The following is a 27,800-nucleotide window of genomic DNA, read 5'->3' on the forward strand; positions in this document are numbered from 1 at the left end:
TGCCTTTAAAAGATATTTAATAAGAAAAATCCCAGCAGAAAACAATCCAATTGGGTGGATGTATGTACAGCCCACTGGCCATTTTATTGCTTCTTTTCTATTGGTGTGAATGGATTGTACAGAGATTTTTGCCCTCCAACTGAAGTGATTTACATTTGGCATCCCTTCTTGAATAAAAGTCTCAACTCCAATACACCGCTCTCTGTATGTGGGGAGAGTTCCTCATTGCACTGAGTGGGAGATCACCAGAAGTTCGAGAACACAGAATACTGGTGGCTTGATCTACGTTGTAATACAGAGAAACAAGTTTCCCCTCAATAGATTTTTGGCACCATGGAGGTACAAACATGATTTGTAGCTGTCTGTCCATTTTAACATTCCAAAAGGATCAAAAGGCTTGCAGGGAAAAAAAATCTGTTCAGTGAACTGTTTGTAAAGTTTTTCAGGGGAATGTTTTTCCCTTCAGCTCGTTGATTCCTTTTTAACTGCAAGAGTTATCGGAATCTTTTCCTCCTTTTGAACAGAAGGAAAGTCCACTTTTGGCTTTGCAAGATCATGCTCAGTAGCATTCTGGCCTTCTTTATCCTTAGATGTTTCCAGAAGATGCTGCATGCTACGTTTGAAAATGAGGCGAGGGTCTGGTCCAGGAAGAGAGGGGCAATTGCAGCTCTCTCTTATTTTAAGTGCCTATGAAAACAAGCAGAAAAATCAAATCAACTTACTAAAACAACGTTGTAGGTAAAAACAATTTAGGAACATGCAGTTTAGTGCATGACAGTCAGTCCCTTAGCTTTCTAGTATGAATTGTATTTGTTAGTTATATGTTGGTGACTTCAATATTAGGTCTATATACATATTATCTGACAATTTATTGAGGGAAACCAAGACCTCCTGGGGTCAGAAGAGCCATTAATATGGTAAAAGATACTGTTTTTAAGGAGAATGTTTTCTCAGCCAGCTCCATGAAGAGTGGCTACTTTAAGAGGTATGGTACCATGGTGTTAACTGTATACAGCATTGGAAATCCACAAAACTCTTGTAATTTAACGAAACAATGTAAAGTCTTAATATATTCTAATATTTAGTACTGATCATTATCATGGCCACTTTCAGATCTGCTGTTAAATGCTTCTTAGCCTTACTGAAAGAAAGTAGAACACACACTTTATGGGCAAATAACCATCCAGATGCATTTTTAATCCTTGCATCAGAAAGTTCATTCCCTGTATGTTTTATTCCATTCGTCCTGATTCTCTTCCTAACCTCATGTTTCAGAAGAGTTCTTGTCAGAGTTTCCTTGAGTTACTTACAGCTAAATAAAAACAACAAGGAGTCTGGTGGCACCTTAAAGACTAACAGATTTATTTGGGTATAAGCTTTCGTGGGTAAAAAAATCTCACATCTTCAGATGCATGGACCCACGAAAACTTATGCCCAAATATATCTGTTAGTCTTTAAGGTGCCACCGGACTCCTTGTTGTTTTTGTGGATACAGACTAACAAGGCTACCCCCTGATAAATTACAGCTAAATACTGCCTTAGCCATTGGGAGTGGTGTTATGGGGAAACTACAGAAAACAGTGGCTTAGACCCAGAGTGAGAGAAGAGGGTGACCACATAGTAGAGTTCACACTGCAGATCCTTTTAAAAAATAAATAAAAAAAACGGAATAATTCACCCTTGGCTTAGGTATGCTACAGACTAGAATAGCCACATTCACTTTTGCAATAAGAAGCGTATGTATGTGGACACAGCAGCTTGCCCTCCTCCCTCACCTACCTAGTTCAGTAGGTATGCTGTCCTGCTGCTAACAGTGAGCAAGGGCTGACTTAGATTCCTTATATACCTACAGGGAGGGAAGGATTTGCCTCAATTTGAAGTTCATTCAGATCCTTCCAATAGTACAGATCACTTCTGCAGTTTTTAAAAGGAAAGAAAAGTCCAGCCTAATAGCTTCTTTTACAACGAGGTTCTGAAACCATGGTTTTCTAACGAAAATCCTTTTAGTGTAATAAACGGATATCTCTGGAACTGACTTGGAAACAAATGGAATTTAATAGCTCCAACTGGCCTTTAGAAAAAGGCAAGTTCCAGAGACACGACAAGTGTTTCTCATCTGTGCTATGTGATCGTTTCTGGTTGAAATGTAGCATTTGAATCATCACAAACGCAACTTTGGGCTTGGGACTGCATAGATTCCTCTCAGTTATAACTTCTTTTTATTAAATACAAATATAAGTTCAACATTTGTTGTCTTGCAAGCTAATCATCCAAATAGTCCCCAAATTTTATCATACATATCAACCCAACTCTGCTTCAGTGACCAATCAATTTCAAAACGGATATTTATAACGACAGACTAAGAGTTTTCTCTTGTTCGCTTGCAGAACATAAGCTGCTGCAAGACTGCATTAATGTCAAGCAGCATTATTCAAGGCAAGTAGAAATATAAAGATTTAAGTTGTATCCTTAAAAGGGCAACATAATCCTCCTTTAAATTAATTTAGCAGTTTTAAATCTCTGGTTTTCTTGACTATGTAATGCTTATCTTCCTTCCTTGGGTTCACTTATCTAAACTATTGGAGTTCACAACATCAATAGTTACATGCAATAGCTCTGGGGTAATATTCTTACCTTGCAGAGGCCTCTGCTTTCTTATTACACAAAGAAGCTGGAGGTGCCTGATTAAAACACACCAATTCATAGTCCAGAAAAAACTGAAGTCTACTGTTCTGACAGTTGAAAGGCTATGTTCAGCATAGGTCTTCCTGTTAAAGACAGAGCTGCATCCACATTCTAGTCAGTGAGTGATTTTTGCAATGATTTTGCAGGTGAATATTTGTCCTTGGCCCAGAGGATTCAGTTCTATTTAGTGGGTGCTCTTTCCTAAACTCAGGGTGGCTCCTGCTATTATTTTTTTTTAAGTGCAAATAACGTATTCAATTCAGCAGAACCATTAAAGATGCCATTTCCTGACTTGTTCAAGAAGCCCACAATGTACTCTTTCTGGAAGATAAAGCATCCCAATGCCTACCTTCAATATCACTATCATAACTTCAATTCCGGTAATTTGAGGTTGCTCAATAAATTCCACTTCCACCATCCAATCCAGCTAATTTAGTTGTAAGGCTAGTGCATAGACATTCCTAATTAAATGCATACAACTTACCAAGTTAATAGTTTAGATAAGTGAACCCAAGGAAGGAAGACAGGCATTACATAGTCAAGAAAACCAGAGATTTAAAATTGCTAAATTAATTTAAAAGAGGATTACGTTGCCCTTTTCAAGATACAACTTAAATCTTTATATTTCTACTTGCCTTGAATAACCAGACCTGTTATACTAACGAATCCAGCCAGAACCAAGGCAAGTTAAATCTTTATTGGAGTACTTGGATTAGGTTCGGGTTTGCAGGCACATTACTACTGTCTTTTTCAGACTCCCATTAAGACAAAAGCTCTGCACTGCACTGCAGAAGTGAAGCTGTTAATGGTGAAGATTACCCTGTGTGTGTATTGACACAGAGAGCGGTCACCAAGTAATATTATTTCTATCACAAGATTTCAGACTTTGGCTTGTAAATGGCAAAGGCGGAGCAGATGTCAACAATATAGCCGTAGCCACCTACAAACAGCAATGGGGTGGAGGCCTGCCTGTGCCGTTGCTTAGTACCTCACCCACTCCTCTCACTCACATACACCAAAACTTATTGTGGCACAGACGGCTGCATACAGGTCCTGGGAAAGAGGATGGATTTTATCCCTCAGTAATATATATACATACTTCGCCACTGTCACATTCCTGGGCTTACTGCACCCAACACCCCCATGCCTGGCCTCTCTGAATGCACACCCCCGCCCCCCTCAGGTCTCTGGCCATCACCTCGCTTGGGATGGAATCACACCATTCTCCCACTTTAGGATCTGCCCTTGGATTGCAGTCCCCCCCCCCAATCAACCGTGATTGCCTCAGAAGGCCTGACTAACGTACTGACAATGACTGTGGTACACAGTCATCTGACAGTCCTTTTAATGCAAAGTATTATTTATTAGAACAAATGCATTTAAGAGAAAACCAGTTCTTAAAACAATCAGACTGTACACCTATCTAGCTGACTAGGTATGTAACCATCTTCCACATGGGAATCCTGGTAGGCATAATTCTCTTACAGATCACCAAGACCTCTGGGGTCAGTTCATTCCCTCAGCTCAAACCATTCTCTCCCTCCGCCTCAGGGAGAGAGTTCTTTAAGAGCTGTTTAGTCCTTTTGATCACCCCCTACCTGTTCCTTTTCCTCAAGACCAGATCACATTTTAACGGATTACAGCCCTTTGATCTGTTAGGTTATGTTTATATAACCTCTGTAAGCGAGTCTCCCAGCCTGGCTCAACAGTTTCAGGCTAGCCAGGCTGTCCCTAGTGCTCAAATAGCTGTGCAGAGAGCACTTGGAAGTTGCAGCTTGGGCTGAAGCTTGGCCTCTGAAGGGGGAATGTGGCTTCAGCCCAAGCTGCAACTTCCAAGTGCTGCCAGCTATTATTTTTAGAGCACTAGCATGAGCCCCGCTAGGCAGAGTCTGTTGACCGAGCTGGGACCCTCACTTCTGTGGACTGTGAAGACATACCCCCTATTTCACAGCTGTGGCAAAACGGCATATAAACTTATTGGAGGCAGAATGTAAGAGCCACAAAACCGGATTGTTTTTCAAATGTGCGTGGAGAGCAGGGAGTGTCCTTTTCTGGGGTCACTCTCTTCTTGGCAGCAGTCCTCCTGGAATAAAAGCATTCTAAGCATATACCCCAGTGTAATACAGCCTCTCTCAATAACTATGCTACATATCTGTATACTTGGGTTATTACATAGCAGCTCCATGACTGTCACAATCACCTTTATAAGGAAAGCTGCAGGAAAAGATGTGTCCAAGTTGCTTTAGCATTTTCATCATAGATTGAAAGGTTTTCACCAGCAATTGGATACGATGACATTCCAGGGGAGGCGGGTGAAAGAAAAGAACCTTTTTTCTAATATTTCTCCTAAAATAGCACTCTTGTAACAGCCTATTTGTTCTGGGCGTGAAGTAGATACCCGCATGTGTCAGGCCGAAGTATTCTCTCTCTCTCTCTCTCTCTCTCTAGTTTAGAAAATGTTACCGACAAGCTTGTTAACCTCATAAAATTTAGAGGCCAATTCAATTATACTAGCCAGTAAAATATCTGCCTTTACTTATGTCACAGACAAAATGAAATTCTGGAAAATGAATAGTGCTTGTATAGTATATACACAGGGCTTGTACATATTTTCTTGTACCTCAGGTTTACCTTTATGTTCAAATAATCTGTTTGCTATAGTTGAGAACCCCAAATAATTAAAATTTCATAAGCATGAGTCACTTATGCATTCCAATTCTGATTTTACTAACCTCACAAGATTGAGAAAGAAGATGGGGGGGGGGGCAGAGAGAGAGAGAGAGAGAGAGAGAGAGAGAGAGAGCGCACTTGCACAGAATTATATATCCCTCAAAGCGACTGTTCTATATCCAAGGACTGTGGGCAGTATGGCAGCTCAAAAGGAGGACAAATATAATGGATATTAGACAAGTTGGTCACCAAAACATAGAACACTGAAGTTTGTGTTGCAGAATCAAGATTCCAATTGTATTAGTTGGAAATGTAAAGTTAATCATAAATAAAATACCTGTTATAGTTTGGAATATTTGTATTTGGAGGTCTACATTTCAGATGCAATTTTCATGTTGGGTTACAGTACTAGTTCTCTATTTCTCTCAACTATCCTCATAATAATATAAGCAGCTATAATACCCAGATCCCATCTCACTCAAGGGCAAGTTATAATGTACATATTCAAAATGCTGTACTGTGTCATCATGTGAAAGTATTTTCAAATGGTTAGACTATTAAATTTCAAAAGGATGATGCATGTATCTGTTCTCCAATTTTCCATATAAACATTCTAGTTACTATAATAATTTATGGTAATCATTAGGCTATGTACTGTAAGTATCCTGAGCATAAACAGATAATTTCATGGTAAAGTTTGTTTTATATACTTAGAATTATTTACAGATTAAAAAAAACATTTAATGGCTCCTTTTGTCAATCTGTATGCAGCTGGTTTGCACTAATAGTTGTCTTACTATTTTAGAAAGTAACAAAATCATTCAAGTTAATAGCAAACAATGTAGGTTTTTTTGGCCTTAAAAGATACAGCAAGCAATTCTAGACTAAGAATGATCAATTCCAGATTTCTAGTACTATAGACATTTCATTCCCTGAGATAGCTTTGGGTCACATCATTGTAAAGTGCAATGTCATCATCTGAAGAAAAACCTTTCCTATGGTGCGATGAGAATGCAGAGCAATTTATTGTGGTCGTGCTCAGAAAGTACGCTAAGAAACACAGTAACATTATTGAAGTGTCCTTTAAAATTAACTGTTTTCTTTCACTGCCATTTGGTTGTCTGGAAAAAAAATTTCTGATCTGAATGGTTGAGTAGTAGGGAACGATTGGCAGGGTCACTTCAGTTGAATGACTATCAAAAATGGATACAGATATAGAGTTCACCATCCCCATTTTGAATTTTGTCTACTGGCAGTATAACTGATGGTATATTTTCTTTTTAGCCTCATGTTACCATAACAAATAAACCTTCCAAGAGATTTACTCACACACTTGCTTTCCCCCATTGCTTGGTGTATGAACAATACTGAGCATATCATATGGATACCTGTAGTGCGGCAATGCTGCAAGAAGAAGCTATTACTGGTAAATAAAACCAGGCTTTAATAGACTAGCACTGAAAGCAACATTCCCATTTTAGTTCTAGCTCCTCACACAGTTCTCTAGATTGGGGAGAGAAGGGCACCACGTCAAACAGAACCAATTATTGCCGCTGCCTATAATTCTTTCTAGCTGTTGCGCATCAGCTCCACTTATCCACTGAACTCCTCTTGAGGGCACAAAGCCCTTACTCCTGCTTCCCCACCCACTCCAAGTGTGTTTGAGGTGGACTGCAAATTCTGCTCCTCTTCCTCAAATATCATTGGAGGAGATGACTTCAAGACCTCCCCCACCCAACCTGACTGATGGCTGCATTTTTCAGGGGCTGGGGAAAGAAGGAAGGGTTACTTCACCTGGTAAACAACAAGAGATCAAGCAGTGATAACAAAATAAATGCCAACGCTCTCCAAGGGCATAAGAAAACTTTTTTTGCTCTTAGATTTTATGTCCTGCACCAGACCAAACAATAATTCACTACTGCCCTGCAAGCCAGCTGGTACTTGGATAAAAAAAATCATGGTCTCTATTCCTTTGGTACTGATCTATCTATAACGACGGCTCCAAGAACACTGTACACAACTTCGTTTTCCACTTCAGCCACGGTGAGAGGATTTTATAAAACATTCCTATTAAAATCTGCTCACAATTTAAATAAAGACCACAGAGTTATTTTGGTGAAGCAGGGCATTTCTTGGGTAGGTTATTTTGAAAAGAAGCTGTCTAGCTATTCTTCAATCTCCCACCCGCAACCACTATTTTGGCTTATGCCATCATTTAGCACACTAATTGCACTTTCTCCAATTGAATGAAAGTCTTCTCTTTCTGAAAGTTCTATGGAAACGGAGTATTTTTATGATCCCCATGATAACAAATCTCCAACAGTCAGAGCTTGGCAGCAGGAAAAGATTGCAAGTGATAGTTGGCTAGTTGTACAAAATATGCAGCAACCACTTGTTTTGGGATGAAGTAGTAAGTTTCAAAAAGCAGCTCATTTTGTTGGATAAAGAGGAGTTGTGACTGGAATAGATTTGCTGCTGCGAAGGGTAACAGCAGACAGAAAGTCTTTACTTATCTTTAAAAAATGGCCTATGTAATTATCTATATTACATTTCTGGAGAAAGGGGGCCCTGTCTGATAATGGAACGCAAGCCTAGATTACTCACAACAGAACAGTTTTCAAATACAATGCTAACACCTGGGTAATGGGGGCTTTCTGGTTCAGCCACCAGTGGCTGGGTAATTGAGCAAATTAAGAGGATCCGCAAGCAGTTACCTACTTGGCATTCCTATTAGAGGACATTTGAAAGAAAGAACAAAAAGCAGACTCCAGATGGATGGGCAACTGTGAGAATTAGCTCCATTTCCTTAGAGTGGGGTAGAACTGGCTCTCTAATGTGATGGAACAGCTAAAGAGAACTGAAAACAAAAGCAAGCTGCAAAAAATCTACAGAGGCTCATGATTACTATGAATATTAAAAAACCTTTTACTGGGGATCTGACATCACTCTTAGGCAAAGCTGTTCATGTCCACTTCAGTGAGAGAAAATGGGAAAGCATGGCTTACTGTGTGTGATAACTTAGGTCCTAGGACTTGTAGCTAAAGGAAGAGGAAACAAGAGAACTCAGACGTTAGCACTTTTGTCAGTAAAACTTTTATCAGTCAGGGTGACAAAGTTTCACCAACAAAAGTGCCAGTGTGAACAGCACTATGTTGGCAGGAGACACTTTCCTGCCGACATCTCTACTGCGCTTGTTAGAGGTGGTTTAATTATGCCAGCAGGAGAACTCTCTCCCGCTGGAATAGAGGGGCTACACAGGAGACCTTACAGCAGTGCAGCAATACATCTGTGCCACTGTAAGGTCTGTAGTGCAGACAAAGCCTTAATGTCCCAACCTGACCTCTGGTTTCCAGCACAGGTACAAGATGTCACAAAAGACCTAAGTTACTTTAGCAAGCCTGTATTTATTAAAGGGAAAGCCTTTAACAAAACAAAAATCTTAAATCTTAAGCACAAAGTACATTTCATCTAAAGACAGCTGAGAAGCCTACAGAGTAATTACACTTTACCTATGCTGTTTTAATTTTTCTTCACCTAATGGAAGTCCTGAGTATTTTATAATGGAATGTTTTTGCAAGGAAAAAGGGCAAGATAAATGTGATGCTATAAAATTAGCTCATAAATCAAGACTAAAGTATGGTTCTAACAACTTTTTGCAGAGGGAGAAAAAAAAAAAACCCCCACAGTTCTCTCAACATTCTCTACTCACCTCTGGTATAAGCCGGTCCAAGTGTTCAGCTCTGTTTTCATGAGAAGGGTGTGTGGAGAGCCATTCTGGTAATTTACGCTGCCCTTGAATGGTCTCTACTAATTCCATCTGCTGCCAAAACACAGTGCTTGCTCTTACATCCACACAAGCCTAAAAGTAAAAAGGAAATATCACGGTACTATAATTCTCAGAAACACATTTTAAATTAGAATTCTCCAAAGCTCCTTTGACTGCATCCCTCACATGAGCATAAACATAAGAATGGCTACACTTGGGTCACACAAGTGGTCCATCTAGCTCAGTATCCTGTCTTCCAACAGTGGCCAATACCAGATGCTTCAGAGGGAACGAACAGAACAGGCAATCAGCAAGTGATCCATCCCCTCTCGTCCACTCCCAGCTTTCAGCAAACAGAGGCTAGAAACACTCAGAGAATAGGGTTGCATCCCTGACCATCTTGGCTAATAGCCATTGATGGAGCTATTCTCCATGAAATTATCTAGTTCTTTTTTTGAATCCTGTTATAGTTTTGGCCTTCATACCATTCCCTGGCAATGAGTTCCAAAGGTTGACTGTGTATTGTGTGAAGAAGTACTTCCTTTTGTTTGTTTTAAACCTGCTGCCTATTAATTTCATTGGGTGACCCGATTCCTGCGTTACGTGAATGAGTAAATAACACTTCCTTATTCACTTTCTCCACACCAGTCAAGATTTTATTGACCTCTCTGTCATCTCTTTTCCAGGCTGAACAGTCCCAGTCTTTTTAATCTCTCCTCCTATAGACGTTATTTCATACACCTAATCATTTTTGTTGTCCTTCTCTGCACCTTTTCCAATTCTATTATAGTATAGCTTTTTTGAGATGGGGTGACAAGAACTGCACGCAGTATTCAAGATTCTATGGTACATGGACTAGAACAAATACTGAAACTTTAATTTTTTCCCTTAAACTACTTCACTAAAGCCAGAAAATGGACAGGTGCGAATGTCAGGTCATGCTCAGTGAGCCAGATTCAACCCTGATGTTAACTACAAAACAAAACAAAAACAAAAAATTAACCACACAGTTACAGAAAATATGAGATAAGTCTCTCGGGACTGAAGATTGGTGCACTTCAAGGACACACTGGGCCCAGCACTTCATTCATATCTGTGGAACTCATTGACTTTGTAAGAGTGCTTAAGTTTCCACATGTAACCCAGGGTTGTGAGTTCAATCCTTGAGTGGGCCACTTAGGGATCTGGGGCAAAAATCTGTCTGGGGATTGGTCCTGCTTTGAGCAGGGGGTTGGACTAGATGACTGATATTCTATGATAAGGGCTGAAGTTTACCTCGCATTATGATTGGGCAAATTTAAAATGCCTCAATAAGCAGAGCTATTGCTGCATCAGTGGCATAATTTGTCATATACTCTGAAATACAGCAAACAGCACAAGTGGCAGCAGAGTAAATTTTCATGCTTTAGAGAAAGATGAATGCCATGTACTTTGGAAAATGAAGGGATTATTTTTCCTGTAAACTTGGGAATAATGTTTTTGTTTTTGTAATTACTTTATGAGAAACAGAAGTAAAAGAAGTGAAACAACACTGTAAATGAAACAGGCAGCATGTGTGCACATGTAGAAGGTGGATAACAATTATGTTAGTGAAAGGAATGCCATCTGGTTTAAGCACCTGACCTTGGGAATACTTTACACAGCAGTATGACGATAATGAAGGAACTGTGGTAACAGTTGCAATACAGAAGGGATGGAAACAGAGTTACAAAAAAAAAAAAACTCCACAAAAAGTTGCAGCAAGGAAATCTATTATTTATATTTTGATAACACAATGCCTAGGAACTCCAATCATCATAAAAAGCCTGATGAAAAATCTTAAGTTTATGTGCAGTCATAGGTCTTAACACCTAGCTAATTTGGGGCATACCCATACTATACTATCAGTTTGTTAAAGTGTTCTGGAGTGTAAATATAGATAGGTATTAGAAAAATCATATCTGAATATGCTGTATGGAGCAATGGTCGTCAAACAAAAAAGTGACAACTGTCTTAGTTAGCTAAATATTTGTAGTAAAATTCAGTATTTAAGGTGTTTCCTATAGTAATACTCTAAGTACTTTGGCAATCTTATTTACTTCAGGGGGTTCTCACTTTCTCCACCCAGGACCTTCAAAGCAGCCAAAGGACAGTGGATTGAGGTCATGGCAAGAATATGTCTTGTGAAGGACAATAGCAGGGGAGTTTTTTTGGGTGGGTGGTGCTTGCGAAGGTGTTGTTGAGATGCTGGCTGGCAAATGGGAGGGGGTTCGTTTCAGCTATTCCTACCTCCCCTCACGTCCCCCATTCCTATGCTGTTCTCAGGGAAACACTGAGCACTGAACAGCTTTTAGAGGACCACCACCATCCATTGTGCAGCATAAAGATAATGCCAAAAAAAGTGCTCTAGTCAAAATATAAGCTATGAAGGCAGAGTACCGGGGGAGAGTGAGACAGACAAGGTTTATTAAGTGAGGATAGAATGCTAAGATCATGAAGCCTGTTTATATTATTAGTGATAGGAAAGTAAACAAACATGACAGTTCAGCCAGCAGACCCTCCTAGTACAGTATGTGATACTGTGTGGGATTCAGTACAGGGGTATTAGCAGCATGAATTTGGGATGACCAAATTTCTCATGAGCGTGGAAGCCATGAGTTAGTTGTAAAAGTCACTCAAAACTCATGACAATAAACCCTGTTTTGTTTGGGTCTCATATTTTACAAGAGTATTTGTTTGTTTTTTCCACCCTGCTTGTATGTATGTAACCCTGCACGACTTCCTTCCTCCCATCCTTTTTTGTCTTTTAGACTGTAAGGTCTTTGGAACAGGGACCATTTCTTCCTATTTGTTTGCACGGCATGTAGCAAATTTGGGGCTCCACCCATGGTGGCTGGGAGCTGCAGGGTGACCATATTTCCCAAAGAGAAAATGGGACACCCCCAGCCGCTTGCCCTGGAAGCATCCCCTCTCCACCCACGCAAGACTGTTGCCCGTCGCTGGAACCCTGGGGAGGGCCCCCTCAGGAGTCTGTCACCTGTCACTGGAACCTTGCAGGGGGGCTCATCCATACTATAAATATTTCCAAGTGTCTAAATGTAAAGATCGAGGTGTTCGTATATTTCTGTATATTATCTAAAAATTATCTATGTTTTTTCAGTAAGTCACTATGCTGAAATTCTGTGAACATATGATCTCTTGTAACCTGCCAGGAGTAAAACTAATGATATATTAGTTATCTAGAAACAGCTAGAAAATTAGGAACCTCATCTCCCCATAAGGAAATGGAGTGTCTGAAATACTGACCAAATATTATATATTATTGACCACTTATATAAGACCAAAGTCTATATACTTGCATCTTCCTGCTATACATTCATGTGAAAAAAGGAACAGCTATGTATCTTTGTTTTTTGTACGTTTTTTTAAATAAAAAAGTTTGCAATAAACTGCTCAAAGATTTGGAATATTAATATTTTTGTTCAAGATGTATTAGTGGTCAGAACACAGGTGAGAGTCGAGGTACAAGGTAACCAGCTATTTAATTAAGGAATTATTCTCTGGAAACCATAATCACATGTGTGATATTAGAAGTGTGCATGTATGTGTTTATGCATACAAACACACAAATAATGACACACTCTCTTAATCCTGCTGCTGCGATAGGGACATTTCATTTTAACACTAACCTCAGAAAACTTACTTGTACGTAAAGTTCAGAGGAAAATGGATCACGAGGAGGACTATAATGGGGACTAAATGCAACTGGCACCCAAGCCATAGAAAATTCTCATGAGTGAAGTACATATGACTCGGTCTTCATTATTAGGTGCTCGTGTACAAAAAAGCATATCTTAGTGGTTCAAAAACAAAAGTAGGAATTAGGATTGGATTCTAGTCATGACAGCCACATACTTTATAGAGAATCATAGAATATCAGGGTTGGAAGGGACCTCAGGAGATCATCTAGTCCAACCCTCTGCTCAAAGTAGAACCAATCCCCAGACAGATTTTTGCCCCAGATCCCTAAAGGGCCCCCTCAAGGATTGAACTCACAACCCTGGGTTTAGCAGGCTAATGCTCAAACCACTTGCTGTACTATTTTGGGAAAGTTGCTTTAACCTCTGTGTGTCAGTGTTTGTAAGGCACTTACCATACCATCTTCCTTTCAAAGATGTCAGAAATAAAAGTTTGCAGTAAACTGCTCGAAGATTTGGAATGTTAATATTTTTGTTAGAGATGGATTAGTGGTCAGAACGCAGACGAAAGAGCCTAAGTGCAAGGTTAACAAGCTATTTATTAAGGAATTATTTTCTAGAAACCATAAGCACATGTGTGATATTAGAAGTGTGTGTATGTATGCGTGTACTAAGTCTTCTAAAGTTAGTGTTAAAAGGAGATGTCCCTACTGCAGCAGAAGGATTAAGAGGGTGTGTGTCATTATCTGGTGTTCATTTCTGGTATGCCCTCTACATGCTTCAAAGCAATGGGGTCTTTGCCCCAAAGAGCTAGATATCAATTACATTGTCCCTAAATATATTACCGAGACCTATGTCCTCACCTATAACCTATTAAAACCACAAATAAAAATGCAATTTCAACTACAGGAAATAAGAAACTCAGAACGACAGAAGATTCAAAAAGGTCAAACTGCAAAAAGCAGAATTCTCTTACTATGATGTATTAGCACTAGATGGTGCTGTTCACATAGTTATCCAACTTAACTCCAAAAACACTGTAATTGGATAGGTAAAGCTGAAAGGTCTTGCTTAATTTAATTTATTAACTAAATCCCTCTAAGGATAAATGGGTGAATTGGTAGAGAGATTATGAAATAAACTAAGAGTACTTTACAAGGAGCATTAAAGCCTCATGTTAAAAAGGAGCCACATCATTTAAATTCCACATAGAAGTATGAAACCCATCTCTTGCACATATGAAGCAGCTGTCTACTCTGATAATGATATACTGAAACTCAAGTGCACTACAGATTAGTAAAACAATTTTCAATAACTTTTGTAAGACAGAAGCTAAGTGAAATATATCAAAAGCCAAAGGATGGAGTTTGTAATCTACATTGCCAGATATATTTCCATGTATATTACCTATGATAGGGAACTTCTTGGCTTTCACTTGTTTAAGAAAAAGTCAGTGACACACAGCTTTATGAACTCCACTGTTATAATACTTTTAGCGAAAATGTCCTTTTGTTTCCCAGTTGACCAGTAAACTATTATGTTTTTCCTTAATGTCATTAAACACCTATTTGACTAAAATTTGGGGGATTCCTGGATTGCAAAATTAAAGTTTACCTGTCCATGAATTGTCATTTGTAAATAACTTATTCCAATAATAAATTAAACGGAAGAACTATTTGGCTAGTAAGAACCAATTTTAGTTACCTTTGCAGCAAACTGAAGTCCAACTTTGTCAGCTTCAGCCTCCAATGTCCTGTTATATGGCCTATCAAATATAAACTGGAAGAGAAACATGTCAAAGCCTTGATCATAATTCTTGTTTTCACCAATTTATGAAGTCATTAACATTTTGTATTTTTTCTAACCTGCTCATAAAGAAAAGCTGGATGGTGGTCATCATTATATTAATTACCTATATATGACACATAAGCAGTTTTAATCCTTGTCTAGCATAGTATTTTCTATCAGAACTCAATCCATGTATTCAGCTGGGAAATTTACATATATGTTTCTCAAGGAAAAGGAGTAAATGCACTTCTAAAGCACCTTTCACCAGCTGATCTCAGAGCATTTTAAAAGCAGTTTAAGGGACACCATCAATTTAGCTAGTCAATTTTAGAAAGAGAAGTAAAGGCAGTTCAGGTACTAGCTAAGCATGTTATTCGCCCCCAACCACCCCATCAATTTTGTGGATTTACGATTACATCTGTCTGTTTAAAAAAGTGTTTCATCTCCCCTATGGCTGTGTGGAAGATCCACACAAACAGAGGAAACAAACTGATTATGCATAAGCAGGAGACAAACTTTTATCATATATTTGAGTTAATGTCATTTTAAGTTTTGCTTATAACTGTAGTAAGTAAAAATATCAGGGAGAAATGGGATTTTTAAATTGTCTGTGTCTTTAAGCCTTGTATGACATACCTGAGGGTAAGTACGTATGGTATGGTAAACAAGACAGTCCACAGTATCCGACACAACCATAAACCATAAGAGATCACTGCCCCTTCATGATTACACTCCCAACACAAGGAGTAAATGCTCCTTGAGAAATCCAAGAGATGAAGATATTAATCTGGCCTGCTCCCACTCCATTAACCCTAGTGATATAAATGACATTGCACAAAGACACTGTTTTGCCAGGCAAAGATCCAGTTATACAACCGCCAATCTTCTAGAATATGCATCTTCTGAAGATTCACGTAGTCATGTGCTAGTAAAACAGGTTACAGTAAAGATTTACATGCCTTGTTGAAGCAGGTTGCTGTTCGGAGTGAACTTTGCTCCTGTTCTATAAGCATTATGACATCACTCTCTGGGCTGAGTATCAATTGGGCAATTCCAACTAGAGAGGGAGCATTACAAGTTTATTGCAGGGTTCTTTCAGCTCCTTCACTTGTTGGGTAAGAGCTGGAAAACCTTTGGGATCAGAAAAGAAGTATTCTAGAACAGTAACTGCTACAATAGAATAGCATCAAGAAAGTGGGCCTAGCAACTTGTACACCAGGAGGAAACCTAGTCACTAGTTCTTTCATTGAAGCAGCATGGATAATCCTGTTTTATTCAGCAACTCTAGCTAAAATGAGCAAAGTAACTAAATTTTCCTGCATCTTTCCAGAGATGTAAACTGACAGGCATTTTTGGATTATGTTTAGGATGTCTGTATGTCTCCTACCCCACCTTACCCCCCCAAAAGCTTTACAATAATAGGATAAGGGTTAGATACATATATTGACTTGTTTGGGTGAAGGCTTCTGGGAAACATAATACAAGGCAACCCAAGCTGATCCTCTTAGAGTAAATCAAAGCAAATTCCATGTTTTATAAGGAAGGAGAGAACAGTTCAATCCCAAAGCTGAAGCCTTTCTTAACAAGTCTAGATATTGCAATGACATAACACAGAAAACTTGAGACAAATATGTATAGGGAACATTTACTTCCATTTCACTGAACAGTTTCCCCAGGTCCAGAGAAGTGCACATAATCATTAAGAGAACAGGAGATTCTTCTAGGTGTGGTCTTTCATATCTTTCTGAATCACCATTAATAAAAAAGAGGGAGGATAATAAGCTAGATGGATCACCTGTGTGTACCATGACACCCCCAGTTTCTATTTTGTGTCTGACGGATGGATAAGATGATCACTTGCAGCACTGACTTGAGTAAAGCTCTACAAACAGGCAGTTTTTCCATCTATTCATCATGGTCACTTGTTATTCTTTGTTTTGGTGATTTTACTGCAATTTTTAGTCCGGGACTTCTAGGTATCAAGGAGGTTATCTCGCAGCTCAAAAAAAAAAAGATATAAAAGTTTGAGAGATAGGTAATCTGATTATTCTTTACCCAAACAGGGGTGGGAGGACTGAAAATTATCTTAATCACGTGCAGAAATTTTAATGAATTCTGGATGCTTGTTTTTCTAATGGCTGCTGTATATAACAAAGGAGCTGCAAGGCAGGGGGCAATATAACACTACAAGGATCTGCACTAAAATGCTATTATCCCCAGAATGTTTCTGGATCTGTTGTCACCAAGCAATATGGTGTCCCCATTAGACCTAAAATACATCCCAGTACTGCCTTTCCAATTATGGTTGTACTCTGAAGAATTCCTAAAAATGGCAACAGGGTATTCCATATTTATTGTGTTCCAATGATTATATCAAAGTTTGCTTAATTTACAGGAGATGCTTTCTTAAATACCAGCCCTGCAAAATTGGTGGAAGTTCTATATACTTGCTATCTATACCTAAGAGGAAGGATTGAGGGCACAGGGATAGAAAAATAGAATAAGCAAGCTTGTTAAGAAAGAGATTTTCTTTTCTGCTTCTGCCTAATAATCCTCGGCAGTAGCCACATGAAGCAGCTAGGTGGATGGGCCTCAAGGCATTTACTAGGCTGTGGGTATTCATCTGCCATTGACAAATGATTTTGGATTTTTTTTTTTTTAAACTTATGGACATGTTGGAATGAAAGAAGATCTACCAACTCTTCCTTCAAAACTACCTGAAAGAAATTAGACAGAGTGACTGATATGGATTTACAGACACTGACAACGGTTGTGTGTGTTAAAGAAGAAAAAGTCCCATACACCTTAAAAATCTCAACACCTCAGTTAGCTCAGGAAATACAAACTATGTGTAGTGGGTTAGAGAGCAGAGAGGGGAGGGAAGAGAGAAAAATAAGTGTTCTATTTGTGCATACTAATGTAGTCACGTGGGGTAAAGCCCAGATTACTGTAAAATGTTCTGCTCTTTTGTGAGCAATTCCTTAAATTAAAGTCAATTAGAAAAACTTCTGGTATAAAAGCAAACAAAATCTGTGCTCATTTGCTGTATACAGAAGACAGAGGGAACAAAATAACCTGGAAGAATGAGTGGAACTTGTTTACAGTGATAGGTACTTAGACTGTAAGCTTTGTTGTAGAGATGTTCTTTTGTTCGGTTTGTACAACTAGCAGAATGGGGTCCTGGTCCATAAGCTGGGCTCCTAGGCGCTATGAGAATACAATATTTATAGTAAGGAGGAGCTGGTGTTCCTGGGGAGGTACGCAAGAGGAAGAACTCATAATGCAGCTTAAACTGGTCAGGCAAGGTGGCTAAAATAACTCACACAAGGGGGGTGGGGGGGAGGAAATATTGCTATGGACAACAAGGGCAGGCCAGGTTGCTATTATCTAGAATAACAAGGCGGTAGACAGAGAAAAGCAGAGAGATGCACACTTGAGGGTGGGTGAGGGGAAAAAACTGCTCTGGTAAGTATGACAGCTAGACACTGAGCGGGAGCAGGAGGATTTTGCAAGGACATAGGTGAAACCAGGATAAAGATTGTGCTTTTAATAAAACTTCCCTTTAACAAAAGCCTCTCTCCCTACTCAACTAATTTTGAAGTAGCTTTAGACTGTGGAATAAAGTTTTGCAATTTGCTTTTATCTCAGTTGTCTCTCTCCATATTCCATGCTGAATAAATTTTATTTTACTTAAGCCAAGAGTCAGAATTTGAAATTATTTGGTGTTCTTGCTAGGGTAAGAGGTACTTCAGTGGTAAGGGATAAGAACAGTTTTGCAGTGCAAGCATAAAAAATTAAATAAACCTAATTTACGTTCTTGGTCAAAGGCACAATTCAATCCCACAAGGTCATGTCACGATACCAGTTGCAGTTACCACAAAACGTGAGAAAAGTCTTGAATAAGAAGCGAGTTTGAGAGGGAGCTGGGTCTCAGAGACCAAACAATGGGCTTTTGTCAGAGCTCAGTCACAATAACTCAACATTTCTCAAACTTTGGTCTTTAGATCATTTGCTGGCATTCAGTGCTGGCTTTTAAGCTGCTTCTACAAACATCCAGTCTCTGTTATAATAATTTATGTTCAAAGTCTATAGCTCCCAGACTGATAGGTAGATATCATAGCACAGACTGGTTATATTTGTTTTTATGTTTTGAAGAACCATTAGGTAACAGGAAAAGAATCACAGGCAATATAAGAGTCTTTATTCCAAGGCTGATAAAAATGTTAGGACATATGTAAAGCGTTTTTGGGGGAATTTTGCATAAGAAGTAGTTGAATAACTGGGCAGAAGCACACAATAAATTATTTATCAGGAGGAATGTGGCACTACACAAACTCCAAGTTTTATTTTATTGATATTTATCTTGGAGGGACTACATACATTTCACTGGGTTATTTGTAGTGTGCTAATGGCTTTAAAACAGGACTTAGATTCTGAATTTTGTTAAATTAGAAGCCTGTTTCCCACCAATAATAAATATCCATAAACACATTCATTCCACATAATTCTGACAAACTTTCTGTCAAATGCAGAAAAATAGTACCTCAAACGTCAATTGTTTTGAAAAGGCAAACAAAGATTAAATGGGATATTGAACATCCCAGAGGTTCTAATTCACAAGTGCTAATATGCTGTAGATTAGTTCTGTAGGCTGACCCTCTGCTACACAATTTGGAATTGGGCTCTTCCGAAGCTAAAAATAGTAAATTCTTTACTAAATATTTGAAATATTACATGACACGGGTTAAGTCACAATACAGCAGGGATAGGCAACCTATGGCACGCGTGCTGAAGGCGGCGCGCGAGCTGATTTTCAGTGGCACTCACAATGCCCAGATCCTGGCCATCGGTCCGGGGGGCTCTGCATTTTAATTTAATTTTAAATGAAGCTTCTTAAACATTAAAATCGTATTTACTCTACATACAACAATAGTTTAGTTATATATTATAGACTTATAGAAAAAGACCTTCTAAAACGTTAAAATGTATTACTGGCATGCGAAACCTTAAATTAGAGTGAATAAATGAAGACTCGGCACACCACTTCTGAAAGGTTGCCGACCCCTGCAATACAGCATCAGATGAAGTAGAAATACTAGAAATTATTTATAAAAATATGGCTCTCTCAAAAAACCCAAATACTTATTATACAATTATAACTCTTTGCTCTCCCCTCTTACACACAGAGTTGGGTGGCACAGTGATCCTCCAGTACTACAAATGGAATGTTTTCTAAATGACTAAGAAATGACAACTTACCTGAATAATAGTAGAAAGTATATTCAGCTGCATTTATAGCAAAAGTGTCACAGTGTGTTACATACTGAACCAGTGTTAAATAAATGAAGCAGTACAACAATGCCACAGCCTCTGCCTTACCTCCTGCAACTTACTCTGGATCAACTGGCCTACAATTGCCAAACTATCTCGAGGACAGACTGCCCAAATCATAGTGAGCAAGATAAGCGACAGGAAATCCAAGAAATGTACCAGACTGGCTTTCTCTGCCTGAAAACAAAAACAGCGAAGTTTTCAATCATTTACCCTTGGATCTTGCTTGCATGCATTTTTTCTGAATTTGACACAGATAATTATATATGTACCTAAGATAGAAAATGCCATCACAGAGTGGGATAACCCTTTAAGAAAAGTGGACTTAGCCCCAATTGCGAATAATTCTCTGTCTCCTAGGTGAGGGGTTTTAGGTCAGGTATCAGGTGATTGTCTGCAGACAACCTGGTCCTCAAATAAAAGACCAACAAGCAACACAGAGGGAGAGACTTGCTCAGAGCACATAGGAGCACTGCAGGAGACCCAGTAACAGGAAAGAAGACTGAGAAACAGGCTCTCCAGACCAGCCTAGCTGAAGATAAAGTGTGTGGGCAGAGACAGGATCCTTATGTGGAAGAGGCTTTAGAAGGAGCCAGGCAGGCAGACTTGGCTTTTCTGTTTTGATTTGTGTTGGACTACTTTGACAACAAACACATCCCTGGAAAAATGGACTGAAATTCTTCTGCTGTTGGGAGCTTTACTTGACATACTGGTTGAGTGGTCCACCAGCTTACAGGCCCTGATCATTGTAATATGAGCATTTCTCAACCTAACATTTATCCACACAATCTCTCTGTGAAGTAGGGAAGTAATATCTCTGTTTTACAAATGAGGACTGAGACACAGAGCAACTAAGTAACTTGCTTAAGTTCATACAAAGAATCTGTAGCACAGAAGGGACTTGAATTCAGATATTCCAAGATGCAGGCTAGCGCCCTAACCGCTAAGACCATCTTCCTCCCAAATTTCATCAATCTTGCCAATTTTAATCTTTAATTCAATTCTGTTACAATGTAAAGCTATTCCAAAAGTTAGAGCTGTTTCTCTCTCTCAAAAACTGCAGCCCTCATTTCTCTGTTCTCCTTTTCATAGGTGCAACACTATCAAAAAGAGATAATTCAGCATAACTTCTCCCTCCCAAGTAATAGCCGCAAGGGAATACTGCTAACCCTTGTAACATTTGTTCCCCAAATGCACCAATCACAGTTGTGTAGCAACTTTCCACTAAAAGTTTTACAAGTTATAAATCAACTAGGCATGACTATTTTTCAGGTGAATTAAGCCCTTTTTTTGTATGTGATCATATGCAAATCTGTTGTGTGGGTCACAATTATTTTTCTTTGTTTAGTGAACAGTTTGTGTGAGGTTTAGCACATGGTCGCTCTGTGAACCACTGACTATTGGTTATTCACTCCAGGAAACTGGTTACCTAAATCACATGGTATCTCAGGTCCTGATTGGATGACTGAGGCTTTACAACAACAGGAGAAGTTCCCTTTTTTCCTACATAAAATTAGCCATGAATATTTTTAACTGTTCAAATAACCACAAGCACTTCTGGCATGAATCTTCTTGTTCACCGAAATGTTTGCAGGTGCCAGTGAAACAAATCAGCTGGTTTGTTTGCAAATGCTTTTGAGAGCTATTTACCTAGCTCCAGAATAACCTTGAAAAATTATGGGGAGTTTTATGTTGAAAGTTAATGGGTTTTTAGACTGGGAAAGTACAGATATAAGAGCTGCAGAGGTTGCATTTAAAGAAAGCAATAATTTGGGGCACAGACGCAGCTACATCTTATAATGACTTGATTTATCCACACTGCTGCTTGTCTAAACAGAAAACATATCTTCATCTAGAACAACTAGGGCCAAGATTTTATTCCCAACCTGTTTTCTCAAAGCTGAAAGACTATTATACCCGGTTTGTGCATGAAAACTAGTGATGAACTACCGTTCATCCATAAACACATTAAGGCTTGGGATATGCGCAAGATGGTACATGCTCACATTTGCAAGCACACTCAGTTATCTGCAAACAGAGTCAGACTTTAGGCCCTGTGAAGACTTATCCAACAACCCTAAAAACTAAGGAATTTTAAGGGCTTTGCTACTGAACTGCAAATTCCCTGTAATTGAGAAGACATTTTAAATACATCTATGGATTCAACATGTTTAGAAGGACTAAAGGCCCAATTTTGTCAAGTGCTGAGCACCTACAACTCCCAAAGCCTCCATCTCTCAGGGTCAAATCCTAACTGCTATTTTGTAATGGAATGGAAGCCTCTCTTAGGGACTGATCCTGCCAACAGTCTCTAGCAGGTATAGCTCCAACATTGATTAAAACGGCACAGCAATATGTGCTGGATCAGGACAGTCAACCTTTAAACCAAATTCTTTATTCAGTTTGAGGAAGCAGCCTGAGACTTTGATTTATATATTAACTTTTTTTTTTTTAAGGGTACTTACTGCATGTCCCAATACAGCATGAGCTATTTCATGTCCCAAAATGAAATAGAGCTGGTGAATATCTGACACCACATTTAGCAAACCAGTGAAAACAAATACTTGGCCATTCTGTGAACAAAAAGAAAAAACACATATCGTAAGATAGCATAGGAACTGTGTAAACAAGTTGCATTCTTCAATATTGCTTACTTTTGCTTTTGGATTTTACTTACTGGAAGTACAAAAGCATTTATGCCTGGTTCTTCCACCACATGGATAGCCCACTTGAACTCCGAGATCTGCGGGATGTCCTGGTTGCTTTCAGATAAATGACCAATAACTTTTTTCACTACCTGATAGCGAGGGTCTGTCTCGGATAACATCTGATTTTTAAACTGTTCCGTCCACTGAAAGAGACAATTTGTTGATGTCTATACAGAATAAATAATGCAGTCTGGAGGCTAGCTGTTACACTTATATGCCATATCAGTGTACCACAGTAAAAGTTTTGTTCCAGACAATATATTTACAATCCAGTTCCCATGTGCTCTTTTCTCTTATATACACCAACTCAATCATCCAAGGAAAGCAGTAGAGCTCAGTTTTTCACAACTCTATGCTAATTGTTGTGTACTGGATGTAATAAAATTGAACATTTATATATGCTGCGAAGTAATTTACACCAAATGATTGGATATTAATTAGGCTATATTAGTACAAAAATCATTGGCCAATGTGGAGAGAGAGCAGAAGGAAGCTGGCTGCAGGACACGGACACTGCCTCACGGACAATTCAGAGAAGCTGAATGCAAGAGTAGGATGCCCTAGAGCAGCAGTTCTCAACCAGGGGTCCGGGGCCCCCTGGGGGACCGCAAACAGGTTTCAGGGTGCCACCAAGCTGGCCAGTATTAGACTTGCTAGGGCCCAGGGCAGAAAGCCGAAGCCCCACTGCATGGGGCTGAAGCCCAGGGCCCTGAGCCCTGCCATCTGGGGCCAAAGCCTGATCAATATAGCTTCGGAGGCCCCTGGGGCATGGGGCCATGGGCAATTCCCCAGCTTGCTACCCCCTAATGCCGGCCCTGGCTGTTATATGCAGAAAAAGAGTTGTTGTAACATGGAGTTTTTATAGCATGTTGGGGGGGGGGAGGGGGGGGAGGGGGCTCAGAAAGAAGAAGGTTGAGAACCCCTGCCCTAGAGTACTCTGACCAAATCCCCCAAAAGGCTCAAGAGTGGTGAGGAAACTTAGGCAGGGAACAGCACATAGGCATTTTATTATATTATTACTCAGATTTTTCTCTCTCGTGTGCTATGTTAGAAATCGTTGTAAAGACTGTTTGATATGTTTTAACTATCATGTGATCCTGGAAAAGTAAACTATAAATCAAAGCGCCCACAAGGCTGAAGCTTTGGGAAAGGGTGTGTTTAAACTAGAGGGTGTCTTGGGGGCTCTGCACTGACCTGGGGGCTTAGGACAGCCAACCGATGAGGTCCCACTTCCATGAAGAGGTAACAGACCAAGTCTGTGCCCAGGAAATGTGCCAGTGTAGCTAAAAAAAGAGACAGTGCTGGATCCTACCCAGACAAAGGGAAGTTTAAGAGCAGATGGGCCCAATATGTCAGTACCCAAACAGAAGGCTAGTGAGTGGCCAGAAGGGGGAGCCCGACCAGGGTTGTGACACACATCAATGAGCAGAAACGTGATTTGTGTGTGTGTGAAATGAGGAGGGCTTGTTTTCTTTCGGACAACTCACCATATCATACTCCATTTGTGACAATATCCTAAAATGTTCCTTCCCGAATACCAACAGTCGAGCACGCCCAGTGATTGGTGTTTCCTCCAAGTGAGTAAAATAAAATATAATAAATAAAACCGCCAAGCTACACAGACCCACAACTATCTTCCATTTGTTTTTTCTCGCACTTTCTTTAAAAAGTTCCCGCTTGTTAGGAGGCAGTGCCCTCCACCATTTTCTGATGCTCCTGCAAGACACAAACGTTGTACATTGTAAAGTGGGTATAGTGCCTCACACAAGTGAGGAGGGGCTGTATACATTAACATTTGTAAAGTGCTAGGATATCCTTGGATGAAAGAGTCAAGAGAATCATTAAGTAGTATGTATTCTGCCAGTTCAGCACAATATTTTCTTCAAGGAACAGGAATGTCTCATAAGGTAGATGCTTCCTTTTTTAATAGGAACCATTCCAATCTTTATCTTTTTGATCTGGTTAAAAATAGCATGTTGGGATTTTTTTTTTTTTTTTTTGAGAACATCTGAATGAAGGATTTTTCACCCTGGTATTCCTTGAATGGATTTGCAAGACACAATCAGCAAGGGCTGATCAAAAATAAGTACATACAACAGGATGCACATATTGAATCTTATTACGCATACAGGAGAGAATGAATTTCTATTTCTATGCAGGAGCTGCACAATCAGAATCCAACTTAAACCATGTGGTACATTTGTAAATTCAGCTTAGGCTGCAGCCAGGGAATCTGAGCACCCCCACTTTACCTCCAGCCTGAAGTCAACATGTCAGAATTGTGTTAGCTACTCTCACAATCAATAGTGATTGATTGTAACGGTCTGAAACAGGTGCATTTTCTAAAACAAAACCACAGGAGAGAGAGGTCCTCCCAGTTTATAACCATTTTAGTCTGATTGGTATATGGACCCTGTTGCGGTTTGAAAATTGTGATAAAATAATAAAAACAAAAAAAAAATTCCAACCTTAACCCCAAATGCTGCAAAGCTTTACAAACAAGTGTTCAATTTTACACACACTGAGTAGTCCCATTAACATTAATGAGATTACTCACTGTGCATAACATTACACACATATGTAAGTCTTTGAAGGATAGGGTCTTACTGTCAAAGAAAATAAAACAGCATTTTACCTTCCAAGAATGATAGCAACTAACTTCTGAGCCGGTTTAAGAATAATCCACAATAGAGGCACTGGAGCAGCCTGAAATGATGATGATGTGTGAAAAAGCCTGATGATCTGAACATCCCAAGCAGGAATGCGATCTGGGGACTGCACTGGAGCAAGACTTCGGAATAATGCAAACTCTTCCACTAACGGCTGAGAGGCCAGGAAACAAGAACTTCTACAGCTACTGTGTATGTTTGTGCACACTTTTATATTCTTGGCATTCAAAAAACATCTTTGGCTTTTATTAATACATTTTCTGTAGAAGTTAGAGCTTCCAATCATAAAATAATAGCTGGTGTTGCTGCTTGTATTTATTCGCTGGCATTTATCCACTATCCGATTTATTTGAATCTGGTGATGTCCATTCAAAGCTTCAACTGAAGACTTATAAAGCTTATTGCACTTTGCCTGACTGGCCAAAGAAGTTAAACGAAATAAAATGCAGTTCCTACCAGCTATCTTTAAGCTGCAAATGGCATTCATTTCTCCTTTGTTTATTCACCCTGAAACAAAAGAGGCATTATTGTAGAGATCTTAACAATATAACAAGTAAAGCAATTCCTGAATTATGAATTTACTTTAGCTGAACAGAAATATCCTACTTCTTGTTTGCCAACAGTCTCAGAATTACAACCATCTTCTATTATGTACTTATTATAACACTGTTTTAAACTGCACAAAAAGATATTAAACTTTGCAACTGAAAGTGTAGGAAAGAGATTCCTCATGGTCTCTTTTTCTTAAAGACAAGACATTAAAATGATTGTTTCAAAGGATAGCTGCTTGCTGGTGTCCTTTATTCAGAAGGTGTAAAAAACTGGTAACAATATGGTTATGTGGATTTTGCTATTTTAAATATTTGTATCCTTTACTGTCAGGAGGAGGAATACTTTTATCATCTAATTTTGAATTTATAAAATGCACCTATCATGCTTTTTAGGTGCATGTACTTTTGTGCACAAAACAAAGTTGATGCAATGTCAACTGCCAGATACAGAACCTCCCTCAAAGACGTTAATTGCCACTAAACCACCTCTCCACAAGCAAAAACCTTACTGAACACTCAAGCTATTTGTATATCAATAATCTGGGTGTTATCAGACCTGGTAGAGAAGCCAGGGCTCTTAACTGTTCATTCAAAAAGACAGCAAAAGATCCAATATACTTCATAGATTACTAACTTTTTACACCTCAGTCAAGGAGGCAACTATCACTTCCTCTGTACGTTACCCTTCTGCAAGCTATCCTAATTAACATGGTTCATAACTACAGCTCCATTTGATGTGGATCTTAAAAAGGAAGTTTTCTGCGGTTGTGCAGTCAAAGTGCAAGAATGAGCAAAGACTTCAAAATTACTGAAAACCTCAATCTGCAACATTATAAAGGAAGTTTATTTTGCACAAGAGAGGAGCCTGTCCCATCAAGCTTCATTGTTCATATTAAAGCAGTGTAGCACCTAGACACTAGGGCAATAGGCATTTTAGGAATCCTTAGGAGATTCACTTATAAATAGATACTTTGACAAGGCCACCTGACTCTAGGGTGACCAGATGTCCCAATTTTACAGGAACAGTCCCGATGTTTGGAGCTTTTTCTTACATAGGCACCTATTAGCCCCCAACCCATCCCGATTTCTCACACTTGCTATCTGGTCACCCTACACCTGAGTAACGTAGTACTAGGCTTGGGAGGATTTGATTTTTCATCAGTAAATGTTGATTTCACCTGACACACATGAACCAACCAAAAACATATTTCCATCGATGACCCCCCCCCACACACACACACACACACAAAACCACATTTACAGAGAAGCAACGTAAGAAAACTGCTGCTTGAGAACTTAGGAGCGTTTGATTGAAGGCTCTTTACTTTGTACGTGTGACAAGCTACGGGGACAGTTTGTGTTTCAGAGCGCTCCCTTTTTTGAATCCCAACTGCCACTGCCACGCCATAATTCTCGCCTCACACCCCACCCCCGCGCGCCAGGAAAATGTAACCGCCCAAATAAAACGCTGACAGAGACACGTTATCCGCCCGTGAGGCAGCCTGGAGCCCGGCCTGGGCCAGCCCGGCGCAGACACAGGCTCGGGGGCCTCCCCCGCTCCGCGGGAGCCCCCAAGGCCCAGCCCCGCTGACACGTCACGGTCTGGACGGGACGGAGCGGCGGGCACAGGCCGGAGGGTGGAGATCCGGCCCCGCTCCCCGCTGAGGGGGCGGCTCGCTCGGGCCCGACTGAGAGCCCCGTACTCACCGCCTCGGGAAGTGGAGCTGGGGCCTTCGTGGAGGCCCCGCCCCACATCCCCCTGGCTCCGCCTTCGACTGGGAAGGCGCCACTACAACGAAGCCGGCTGCTCGCGTAGCCCCGCCTTATCGGCTGTCGTTTTGCTGTTAGCCCCGCCCGCTCCGCTGTAGCCCCGCCCCTGGCCTGCAAGCTCCGCCCCACCCCTTGTTCCTCCGGGGGGAGGTTCCATTCCTGTGTCTCCCCCCCCCACATTTTCT

The 27,800-nt window shown here is 39.9% G+C and overlaps 1 protein-coding gene across 5 annotated transcripts; it reads right to left on the minus strand.

The window, feature by feature from the left end:
- On the minus strand, positions 1 to 27,669 carry OMA1 (OMA1 zinc metallopeptidase). 5 transcript variants are annotated; one of them, XM_005284787.4, is made up of 9 exons: positions 27,553 to 27,668; positions 25,261 to 25,801; positions 24,113 to 24,341; positions 22,595 to 22,768; positions 22,383 to 22,490; positions 19,966 to 20,094; positions 14,503 to 14,577; positions 9,065 to 9,214; positions 1 to 687 (listed from the first exon to the last, which is right to left on the minus strand). In XM_005284787.4, exons 2-9 carry the CDS (start codon positions 25,779 to 25,781, stop codon positions 463 to 465), a joined length of 1,611 nt encoding a protein of 536 aa, XP_005284844.2. In that variant the 5' UTR covers positions 25,782 to 25,801; positions 27,553 to 27,668; the 3' UTR covers positions 1 to 462. The 5 variants fall into 5 exon arrangements, with proteins under 5 accessions (XP_005284844.2, XP_042707341.2, XP_005284845.2 ...); XM_042851407.2 differs by lacking the exon at positions 27,553 to 27,668 and adding an exon at positions 27,319 to 27,546; XM_005284788.4 differs by lacking the exon at positions 27,553 to 27,668 and adding an exon at positions 27,107 to 27,312.
- Positions 27,670 to 27,800: the final 131 nt, after the last annotated feature.

Source organism: Chrysemys picta, chromosome 8, assembly GCF_011386835.1.
Source record: "Chrysemys picta bellii isolate R12L10 chromosome 8, ASM1138683v2, whole genome shotgun sequence".
NCBI classification, from domain to species: Eukaryota; Metazoa; Chordata; order Testudines; family Emydidae; genus Chrysemys; species Chrysemys picta.